The following is an 11,990-nucleotide window of genomic DNA, read 5'->3' as shown; positions in this document are numbered from 1 at the left end:
CGATAAACAAACTTCAACGAACCGCCCGGTTACGTCATCCGAAAACGCTGCCTCGTTTACGGGAGCGATGCGTTGTCCCTCGACGAACATCCACCGAACTTCCTGCATCCGATGGGATCGCGTTTCGGTGGGGGCTGGGGGCGGTGGAAGGTTGGAATCGCGGAAAACTGAAAACGATCGGGCGTCGTCGATCGGTCTCGCGAGAACGAACGAACGAACACGGGCCACGTAGAAACGATAACCCCGACAACACTTTTCCGTGAAGTTTCGCGCCGTTTATCGGGCGCGAGTAAAACGGAGCGAGTCGCTCAAAACGACCTTGGAACTTCAGATTCACCGTACAGGACGGCCATAAGCGGGGCGATCCTCAAGCTCCAGGAAGAGGGGAAGCTGCACCTGCTGAAGACACGCTGGTGGAAGGAGAAACGCGGCGGTGGATCTTGCAGGGTGAGCATGGAAACGCGGAGGGATGCGGAGAATGTTCCCCTTATTTGTCGTCGCGTTGGTTCCGCAGCTACGGCGTGGTCCAGTGATTCTTAACCGCTTAACGGTTGCGGTCGAGTCAACTGGGGCAAAATAGTCGCTGGATAAATACGCGGAACGATCCAGGAAAGGCGAGGGTAACGCGAAATTTCGAGCAGGAATTCTTTTTTAATATCTCTCCGCGTAACTTAAATATTTGAAAAGCGAAATAAGGGAAGGTTGCGTGTTCCTTATTTTTTTTTTTTTTTTATTTATTTTCTTTTTTTACACCGACTGCGGAAATAAACTCGGGCAGGGAAGTGGTTAACCACCGTGCTGTAAAGCCCCGGCTATTGCCGGGGGCTGGAAAGATGAGTCCCGGGTTAAGGGGTTACGACAGACCGAGGAGGGACTGAAAGGTAAGCCAGCCTTTGGGAATTTCTTTCTTTTTTTTTTCTTAATCATGGCCAGCTATATAATTTTGCGAAACGTTCGCGTATTAGCCAAATGTACAGACGTGAAACCGCGGGTCTGCTACCGCGGGAGAATTTTGATTCGCGTAAAAGTTACGAGCGAATTGTCCAAGATGGAGGAACGTGTATGTTTTATAATTTAAATCGGCGTTGGTTCTTTTTCTATTTTTATTCCGCGAGTTCTTGTACCCCTTCGGGGGCGAACCTTGGATTTTTTATGCTATACTTTCGCTCGCGTGTGTTCACTTTTAGGTAAGTGACTAATTTACGTTTGCTTAATGTCGAGTCTTCGTGGCCGACCAACACGTCTGATCCAATACGGTCCGAAGTTACTTTCAGATGTTAATTTTTCAGCTCCGCGCAGTACACAAGTGTGGATAGCCAAGGAATCCGACAATTTATGAAATTTCTAATTCAAAGTTGTTTTTAAAATTGTTACTGTAACATTCAACGATCCTTTTTCTCTAAATTGCACCGTAGATACAGACGGAATACTTCAAATTGGACCGCAAGTTCGAAGAGGTTAAGAACCACTGGCGGTAGTCGATAAGTGCGCGCCCGAAATTCTTATCCCCTCCACTGTATATTTCGCCGGTAGTTCGCTCCGCCCACGGAGAGACACAGAGGGTGGGGGGTAACGAACGGGCCACGCTGCGAGAAGATAGTTTCATAAATTCGTGAAATCATGGCCACCGCTATTATGCAGCTCTTATCTCGCCGGAATGAATTCTCGCGGCTGCTCGTCGCTGGAATTTGTTGTCCGAAAATTCAGTTCACCGTGTACCCAAGAGACGGACGGGGTCAAAGTTTCCTTACTTTTTTTTCAAGGGAGTTGTTTACGTACGAAGTTTGGTTCATTCGTACGGAAGAAGTTACAAAAATTGGGCGCGACTCTGGAAAAGATCTGTGATTTGCGAGAAACGTGAATTTCTTCTTTTTTTTTTTACACGAATCTCCTATCGTCGTCGTCGAGAGAAACGTTAACCGATATTTAAAAACGGACAGAAATTGTTACCATTTATTTACGGGCGTATTATAGTCGCGCGTTCCGTTCCACGACCCGAATTTTGTTACGTCATGCTGTATCGTACATGGTCCACAATTGTCAAAAATATAAACGAGTAAAGATAAGAGATAATTTTTAAGCATTTTTACTAAAATTTTTGTGTCATTCACTACTTAAATTTGTTTCATGCTTAAAAGAAACTTTATGCGGTAAGGGGTTAACGTTCTATTATTTCGCTCTTATCGATAGTGCAATTGTTAGAGGATAGCGCAAATATAGTGATTTGATTAGGCGAGGCTAAAGAAAAGAAAAAAGAATAATAACGATAAAAGAGAAGATAAATTCGATTGGGAGATAGTTTCGATTACATTGTGGTACCAACTCCAATGCAATTTAGACTGTAAATACGAAATCCCACTCTTAGAGAAATTAACATAGAGTAAAGTTTTCAATGTTTCTCATGACTGTGCTCTCAAGTGCGTGTACTCGCAAGTCAGAACTCGAAGCATTCACATGTGCATGACAGCAAGGCATTTAACGTTCATATTAAAAGAATCGTCCAAATACTTCTTGACCCATCATATCATGCTACTTCAGTCTGCAATTTTATCGTGATCAATTAAAGATACTGTGCTCTGCGTAAAATTGGCATTACAGTCGTCCCGAAGAAAGAATCGACTTGCTCGGTGAGTTAAATTCCACCTCTTTACTCGACTCTTGCTATAAAATTGTCAATGGCCAAAAAAGGGGGGTAATTACAAAATAATATTCGACTACCTTTATCGAAAATACTTTATTACTTTTCATGTACAAAGGAACACGTCCGTTGAAATTGTATCGCGTTCGGGAGAGTTCCGCGAACCTTATTCGATCGTACTCGCGATACACTCGAGCCCATCGCTAGGAATCGCTCCACCCAGTGGAAAACAATTGTCGTTAGAGCGATCGGGCGGCGATCTCTCGAGTCGATTCTTCCATCTGGTCGGCTGTAGCGCGATCGACTCGAAATCGATCCGACTGAAAATTTTCTCTCCGTTTGGCCAGGACGAGACGTCGAAGAGCAGCTCGACGGCGAACGAGCTGGGCCTGGCGAACGTCGGCGGCGTGTTCGTGGTCCTAATGGGCGGTATGGGGATCGCTTGCGTGATAGCGGTATGCGAGTTCGTCTGGAAAAGCCGGAAGGTCGCCATCGAGGAACGGGTGAGTGAGGTCAGATAGCACGTCGAAGAAGGCGCGATCGCGCCCGAAGTAACGTCGTCCAACACGCACTTCGATCCCGACGCGATTTACCCCGACATACCGCGCGAATACATCAGTTGATGTTCGCGCGATGGTGGAGTTCCTCTTTAATGGTCACGGTGCAAATACAGAACCACTCGGGTCTGATCGATTCCACCGGTACCGATCGATGAGTCACGTATCGCTACCACGAGCGAGAGAGACTCGCGGCGAAGAAAATTTCAAGCGAAGACCGAGCCGAGCGTATTCTTCGTTCTTAGGATAGGTTTATGGTGAATCGTTCGTTGCTTCGGGAGTGATTACCGAGACCGTGGTCAGACCATGACGGTTTACGTGCACTCGTTCCCGTTGCATCTGCATTCGCAGCGAAACACCAAATAGAACAGAGGAGAGAACGATAAGTGTCCCCGTGGCGCGCGAACGGTTTACGATCATTGTTTCCATCGGTCCATGAACGTCGGGGATTTTTCGATCGTGATTTTTCCTTCGTTTTCCGCTGCGTTTTCGTCCGATCGTTTCACGAACGTATCGCGGATTCGCGATGGACACCGTTTGTTCGTGCGAGGCGTTTCACAAGCGGAAAGGAACTCGCGTTAATTGTCGTTATTCGTTATTCAGGAGGCGCGGCGCGTCCCGTTTCGATTCTACTTTTAATTATTCCAATGGACTCGTCATCGCGACAAATCAAATATTACGTATCGGTGGACACGGAAAAATGAAATAACATAGCGCGCGGGTCCGCGTTATACGCGAGTCGGGAACGTAATTTCCCTCGATAGGTACGAAGGATTCAATTAGGCCGACCGGGTCGCCTCTGGTATCGCGCGGCCAATCCACGAAGCAATTCCGTTATATGGGAATAATTTGCATAAAAATGGAACACGAAACATGCGTATTCGCGCGATGGACACGGGTAATTTTGAAAAGATGGTTTGTTCCCTCGCCGCGTACTATTTATCGTGGGAATAAAATTACGGGAGCAGTTGTAACGCAACCGATGCGCGTTCTTCGAAGCGCGGTGGAAAATTTCGTTGCGAACGGGTTTCAATTTTCGAACCGGAGATTGAATCTGAATAAAAAAGAAAAAGAAAAAGAACGGGCAAATTTTAAGATCGATTTCCGGTACCGTGAATTTTTCTGCACTTCGTATGTTTCGATATTCGAGGAAATGACATCCGATACGCGTTTATTGTTATCGGACCAAACTATTGCAGATTCGAGCGAGTATCGAGAGTACTTATAATCGATGTAAATTAAGTACAATACAGTGACCGATTATTACTTATACCTTTTCTTTTAAGAAACTCTCTCGTACACCTTGCTTCGTTCTTTTTTAGTCCGCTCTACATTCATCGGGCTGTGTATCTCTGCATACGAAATTTAGGAAATTCGAATTAACCAATCGAAGTCTCTGTACAACGAAGCCTCTACCCTCGAATCATAAATTGCGTTTCTTCGTTACTTTCGATCCGCTCTTTGTTCATCGAATTATGTATCTCCGTGAACGGAATTTTGTAAACTGTGATCGATCGATCGAAACCTCCGTTACCGATCCTCGAGCCGCATTTTCGCACGCGTGGACGCGTTCGAAACGCTTGAAACCGCTCCGGGCCGAAACGACACCGTAATTCTACTCCGCGTGTTGCACGCGCGGGAATGCGACCTAACGGTGAATAGCGGATCGATGTCGGTGAACACGAAACCCGAGAAGAAAATATTTAATTACGAAAGGCGGAGGCGGCGAGGGAAGCGTTTCGCGTACGAAAATTCCTACGTGAAGCGGAGGAATGAAATTAAGGCGCGGCGTAAACGCAACCCCGGATAGCCGCATGCGGGAGGGGGGTCTCGCGTGTCTACAATATGTGTTCGAGCTACCGTTTGCGTACATTCGAGCGGTAAGCAAACAGGCAAGTATTTGAGAAGGGCTCGTCCACATATACGGATATGCGGCTTTGCGACGGCGACCTCGCTTTCTCGAGAGCAAACAATTCCGCGAGCCAACAAACGTCGGTATCGCTGTTCCCCTCCGGACCACGCTACTTCAGACCGCACCAGAGTAGCCGCGATACTACCTCGAATCTCGAACTGCTAATCGTTCTTGCTTCGTACAGGGGTTAGAAATCGTCGTGTAGACAAGAACAAAGGTCGAGTGGAAATTGAGAGGAAATCTCGACGAAAATCGAGGAGTCGCGCGATCTCAACGAAGGAACGATTGGCACCGAACGATTCTTCCCGAAAAAGTGAATCGAAAATGCGAAGTAACATTTTATCGTTCGAGGCACCATTCTCGAGAAAATCGATCTGGACAATTCACGGGGCACGGACAAGAGCGGATCGACTGTTCGAGGAGAGGGTATACAGAAATTCTATCTGTGAAATTTTTAATGCGGAAATAATTAGCATCGGGTGATTTTCTATGAAAAAGTGAATCGAAAGTGTAGAATAAATTTCATTGCGCGACGCACCGTTTTCGAGGGAATTCGTTTAGAAAATGTACGGTGCGCGTGTGCGATCGAGTTTAATTTCTATTCGCGTTGACGGTTATGAATTGTTCGGGCCACACAATAAGTACGATACTCGCTCGAATTTTTCAATTAAATGGTCGCTCTTGATCTGTACGGAGCGATCAAAGAAAAATTACAACGAAACGGAAGAATCTGTTAGATTTTACTGCGGAGTGCTCTGCAAAATGGAGGACCAACGACTACAGGGTGATTCTTGTGTTAATAACGCACGTTGTATGCTTGGACAAGTAGAAATATATATATATTTCGGTATTAAAAAATTGAAAAATTGGCACGCTTGGTCTTCTCGCGACATTCTTCTTACACTCGCTCGTCCACTTAGCTTTCCTACGACGTACGCGGTATCGCTTAGCCTGGTTGCGTTGCTCGTCGTCGTGACTAAATTTACCGGCGACCTTAAATTCTCCGCGAAAAGGTGAATCGAAAACGTCGAATAAAATTTTGTCGGACGAGGCTTCGTTTTCGAGAGAATCCGCTCGGAAAATTCATGGGGCCGAGCCCGCGACCGAAGCGAACTTGGCTAACGCGTCTGGCCATTACTCATTACTTCTACTTGCGTTGGTATTTGTAAACATTGATGGTGGTGCGATATTATCTGTTTCCCGTCGATCTCGCTATCTTGTAACTAGTTAGAACCAGTTAAACCAGATAATACCGGCGCACCGTCGATGTTTACAAACACCGATGCAAGTAAAAATAATGATTAACGAGTGGACGCGCGTTGGCCAAGTTGAATGGAATCGTGCGCGTGCCCGAGAAATTTTGAAAATCGATTCTCTCGAAAACGAAGCGTCGCAGGTACAAATTTCGTTTGTCGTTCTCGATTTACTTTTCTCGCGGTGGCTCTCCGTCCACCGATTCTAACGAAAATTGAAAATATCGAACTCCGCGCACTCCCCTTAAATTTCTTTAACCTCGTTCCAAGCACTAGGCTCGATTCTTTGACTGTGAAAACCCCATTTCTTTCTGTCTTTTCCTCCACGTAGCATCGAATCACCTGTTTCTCACAATTCGTTCGAAAAATTGCACCCGTTTCGTAGATCCGACGTTATCGTAGAGCTCCAATTCTTTAGATCTCCTTTCTTATCGGAGGGATGCACGCGCCGCGTCCTCTCTACGCCGCAACGATTTGACTCATCGATCTGATTCACCTGACGCAATCTTACTCGAGCATTTTGGTGTTCTGTTTTAGAAGCAGAAATCCTCGGGGAAACCGATCTGCGAAGCTTTTACCGATCTGCACTAGGGGGTGGTATAGCGATCCGGTTTGAACGAAAAAAAAAAATCATACAGACCCCTAAGCCCGAGAAAAGCGTATTTGATCCGACGGACCTAAAGAAGAACTCCACCATGAGTGATCGAGAACTGTGTGAAACACTGACAGACACAAACTGTAGAAAGTTGAAACGAAACGTATAATCAAAACAGAAGGAGCAACGATCCTCGACCTTTCCAGTTTTTACAACCCTTTTCGAGAACCATACGCGCGATCTTGCCCAGACAATCGGTGGAACATTAGCTTGATCGCGATCCGATAAATCGCGGTGTCGTGGGAATTAACCGTGGAACAAGAAAAAAAAAGAAACGAAAAAGTAGGAAGGATTTCGAAAAATCGTTTATCAATTTTTTCAATCGTTTTCTATCCTCGCTGTACTTTCGACCCACAATGTCACCGATCCGAGAAAAATGCGCGTACGCTTAAATTGGGAAGGTCAACGCGTTTGCCATTTGCTCATATCAAAACCTTAGATTAATTATTGACGATCATTTCGAGACTCGCAGCGAGAAGGAACAGTCTCCCAGATAATTGTTAATATAAAAAACAAACGCGACGTGGCTTCCTCGGCGAGCACGCGTCGCGATCGCGACTGAATCAAGTGCTGCAGATTAACGGAATATTTACGAACAATCACGATTTTATACCGATTAGATAACTAATGTATAGTGTCAGGTTGCAAAACGTTTTACTGTATGTACATATTGCGTAGATCGAGGGGGTGGGTTCGCCACCCCCGAGCGGAGTCCGTATGTTTCTGCATTTGAAAGAAAAAGAAAGGAAAAAAAGAAACAGTAAGAAATCGAAAAAAAAAAAATGAAAAACCAGAAGAAAAAAAGAAGAGAAAGAATCGAGCATCGTCCGCGAACTTTGCGCGCGAAAATTTCAGGTCCACGTAAAAAGAAGCCCACGGATTCCCCTAGCGAGAAACAAAGAAACTTAATTCGATAGACAATTCTGTATGTTTCGGCTCGTAAAACTTGTATCGTACGAATCAACCTAATGGCGGTGCCTCGGTCACTTCTGACCCACGTTAATATTTTTCGTTTGTACCGCGCTCCGGGCTGAACGTTGGCGTTAGATTTTTACTCGTTTCTATTCGTTGAACTCGCCCTTCCAAAATTGGTAATACCTCGGGAAATACCGCGAGTACGTTTGCCCGAAGTTTTCGACAACGTAGGTAAATAATACTGTTTGTGCATGGTGAATATGTCCTACACAGAGCGATGACAGATTCGTGGCACAATTTTGGACACGTGTAGTATTAGCCAAAATAGACTGAAAAGCGAACGTGGATCCAAAAGTGTCTACAAGTTGTTAGATTTTTTATTTTTTTTATATATTTCCATCGGCAGCTGGCCGATTCTGTGCCTGTATCAATATTTATTATACTACGTGTAATTTACTATCGTTCTTTCTAGTCGTATTTGTCGCTCAAGGTCATTTCAAGGTCAGCGTGCTTACGGGTACCGGTGAAACTCTGGTGACCTTGACACGATCTTGGAACCATTTTTCTTCATCATCGTCACGTTAGTCATTTTTTCATATTGTCTATAGCAACGAAAATACACAAGGTGCTCGTGATAAAATATGCATACCACCTGTTTTTAACCGGTTAATGCGTTCATCGTTCGATCGATACAGTCTTTATAATGGTTCTCATCATCCATTGGATCTTCGTTTGCACACTTGCCCGATGCGTAGTGTGAAACGAAACAATTTCACCGCCAATACTCATAGAAATTTACAGTGTTAATAAAATATAATTAACATCGTGCGAATTTTGTGTATTTTAGATAAAGGCGAATATGTCCTTCTGAATACTTCTCAACACACTGAATACTGCCAGAAAATGCGTTCCTTCGGTACACGATCGTCTTCTTATCGTTTTCACGCGAACAAACATCAAGTGTCGGATAACGACCCAACGATTAAAACTCAAGACTGCGTCAGAAATGACCCAGGCACCGCCAATACCAGGGTTAAAAGCGGTCACATTGAAACGTAGGCGTTAAGTGAATCACGTACGATTCGAAAGGACACGCGCACGATGTGTGACAGTTTAGTATGACATTGTTAGTTGTGTCGCAATGTTTCTTGCCTCTCTCTCTCTCTCGCCACGGATACGCAGGAGGTGAGCAAAAAAAAAACCCTTTTGTACTTTGTACGTTTGCATCTGCTGCTCGTTCTGTCGCTGCACCGTTCGACGAACCGTAGTGCATGGGTTTTTAGGCGGGGTTTCGTTTTTTGCATCGTTCCCTATTTTACTTTGAGCGGCATTCATCTTGTACAGTGATGCGAACGGAATTGCAACTTTACGGAATACGTACTCGATCAGGGATTTCGGACAGTGGATACATCTTGGCCACGAGGAGTTCTTTTTTACGAAATTTGAATATATCAATTTTATACAGGGTGATTGATAAAGTATTATTATTATTAAATGTCTGTTATTGCACAGAGGTGGAAGTAGTATATATTTAGAAGTAAGGTATAATTAGAATACATAAGAGCGTGAGAGGCGAGACGCAGCTAAAGTTGCTGTTGTAAAATGCAGGTCAACACTTCAGGGAGTGAATTTATGCAATAAATCAAGCGGTAATGTTGCGCGAACGTAAGTTGTGAATATCGTAACTTGAGGTGTTATGTGCGTATAACATTTTTTTTTATATATTCCAACGTGTAGATTCATTCTCTGGAGTATTAACGTACATTTATAAATCGCCCTGTATATCCAACAAAAATGATCTCTAAGGGAAAGAAGTGAACGTAGTTATTTTTCCTTTTTCTCCATTTGCATCACTGTTCCATTTACTCGCAACTAACATGAAAAACAAGCATGAATATAATTCTGAGTTGCATTGTATGGTATGGTCTTTTTCATTTCAACAACCGTTTATTACTCTCGAGTGATTTTAAATCTTCGTGAATGGTATTTTTTGTTTCCTGTGTAAAGAAATGCAACTTCGGCTTGAGTACATTTCATGTAACAATTCGTAGAAATAAAGTTTAGAAACTGCCACGACTTTCGTTGAAAATTGCACAAACAATTGTTAGCGAAGAAGTTGCTTATGTTTCACTATTCTCCGATTCTTCCTCTCGTTTCTCGCAAAGTGTAGTTAATTTGTGTTATGTGCACGAATATAAAAAGTGGCCGAATCATTGAGAAGTCAGCTCGATGTAACGACGCGTCGTTTCGAAAAACCGGACATTTCGAATGGACAACATTGGCATCGTTTTATTTGTAAAATTGTGCCAATGATTGTGTTATACAAAACGTTCTATTACGTTTGGTCAAGTTTGGGGATTCTCGAAAGAAAGTCTCGGAACGTGGATACAAGTTTGAAATAATACTGATTTTAGTTTTCAGGTATCGGTTTCAACTTTGGAAGAATTGCATTTTAAACGCATTTAAGTCGATATAAATGCACATTTCCCGCGTTCATTTTTGACCGAAAAACGTTAACTATTTTGTTCGAATTTATTTCAACGACTGGTGGAAGATGCAATATCGAGCATCGATGAACGTCTTGCGCTACGATCTTTTACATATATTACATGCATATGGGTCAAGAGTTCGCATAGTTGACACATTGCCAATCGATGTACTATGTACCGATATTGGACGAGACCTGAATTTCGAAAGACACGCTCGCACATATAACTTGACAATTGCCTCTAAAGATTCTTTCGGTTTCTTTTCAAAATGTAGAATAAAATTTTGTTACCAAAAGTTCCATGTCACTAACTCCTCGTTGCAATCTCTTTCGAACACTACCCAGCAAAGTATCAAATATTCAAAGCCGGGAAACACCCTACAAATTTGACCAAACGTTGTCCTCCACCCAGATTCTCTAACTCGACCGTCAATATACCCTTCCTCTCCGTACATAACACCTTTACCTTTTCCCTACAGTCAAAACGCGACAATTTCTCAAAAGAATCTCGCGCCACGGTTCGAAGCAAATTGTCAGCTTCGCGGCGTCGTTTCGTGGTCGGCGTTACTCGTCGCTAAAAAGTTATCGTTCGCGATAAAACTTGATACCCGTCACGAAGTGTCGTCTCGATTCCAACGCGGACAACCATCCCTCTTTGACGGTCGCGCGCGTGATCGCATCCGGCTGACGGAGCTTCTCGGCCCCTTTTCGAACGCTTCCTCGTGCACGTAAAGTCCAGGTTCAGGATCGTGAGCTTTGCAGCGGTCGTTTCGTCCAACTTTCCAGAAGTCCGTGTGCTCCGAGATGGCGAGCGAGCTTCGCTACGCCCTGGACTGCGGTAACGGGACGAAAAAACCGGTGAAGAAGACGCTGTGCCGGCGCGAGGGACAACAGTCGAATCTGTCGATCGTCTCGGAGGAGGGCAGATACCCGGAGTGCAACAAGTACAGGCACTTCGTCGGGAAAGCGCCTCTCACTTGAATCCACGCGTAACGACCTACTTGAAACACGCGGGGAACGTTTACCACGCGATCCGCTTCGCGATCGAACGAACCATGAAGCGATCGATCGCGAAACAAGGGGTACGACCGGCCGCGGGAAACGTGGCAGCGAACAGGGCAAACGGAACTCACCTTCACTTGTGTGCGTGCGTGTGTGTGTATGTATACGCGTGTGTGCGTCTTGTTCTCCTCCCCCCGCCCTACCGGTGTTATTTTCCCCGGTCTACCGTTTCTTTTTTCACAAGTGACGCGAACGTCGAGCGAGGTAGTTCTTCGGCTAGCACTTCGTAGGATACGCGCGTTCGTCGAAGCTCGCTGAAACAACCCACTGTACCGTGCGGGAGACAAGGCGCGAGCGTTTCGCGCGGAAGAGTCAACGGGGGAAACAAGCCCCGAGCGAAGAGCGCGCGATACGGAAGAAAAAAAATAATGGTTTTCCTTGACGAACGAGATCGCGCGCACGGATTAGAATCGAGGGAAACGAGATGATCGAGGCGACCGTAGAAGTGATCGTTTCGTCCGCGATTACAGGCTACTCGAGAGTGTGTTAAAATTAATCGTAGCGTTCGGT

The 11,990-nt window shown here is 44.9% G+C and overlaps 1 protein-coding gene across 3 annotated transcripts in view; it reads left to right on the top strand.

The window, feature by feature from the left end:
* The window catches only part of Kair1d (Kainate-type ionotropic glutamate receptor subunit 1D), a 218,437-nt gene extending 206,866 nt beyond the window's left edge, over window positions 1–11,571 (top strand). The window contains exons 15-17 of one of the 3 annotated variants that reach the window (XM_076322320.1): window positions 332–447; window positions 2,986–3,141; window positions 11,205–11,571. In XM_076322320.1, the coding sequence (XP_076178435.1) occupies window positions 332–447; window positions 2,986–3,141; window positions 11,205–11,399 (467 nt within the window). In that variant the 3' untranslated portion in view covers window positions 11,400–11,571. Of the gene's footprint in view, window positions 1–331; window positions 448–2,985; window positions 3,142–6,897; window positions 7,073–8,777; window positions 8,949–11,204 lie in introns of those variants that run through there. The other 2 variants (XM_076322319.1, XM_076322317.1) reach the window with 2 other exon arrangements.
* Window positions 11,572–11,990: the final 419 nt, after the last annotated feature.

This window comes from Ptiloglossa arizonensis, chromosome 10 (assembly GCF_051014685.1).
Source record: "Ptiloglossa arizonensis isolate GNS036 chromosome 10, iyPtiAriz1_principal, whole genome shotgun sequence".
Taxonomy (NCBI): Eukaryota; Metazoa; Arthropoda; class Insecta; order Hymenoptera; family Colletidae; genus Ptiloglossa; species Ptiloglossa arizonensis.
This window is presented reverse-complemented; position numbering and strand designations above follow the sequence as displayed.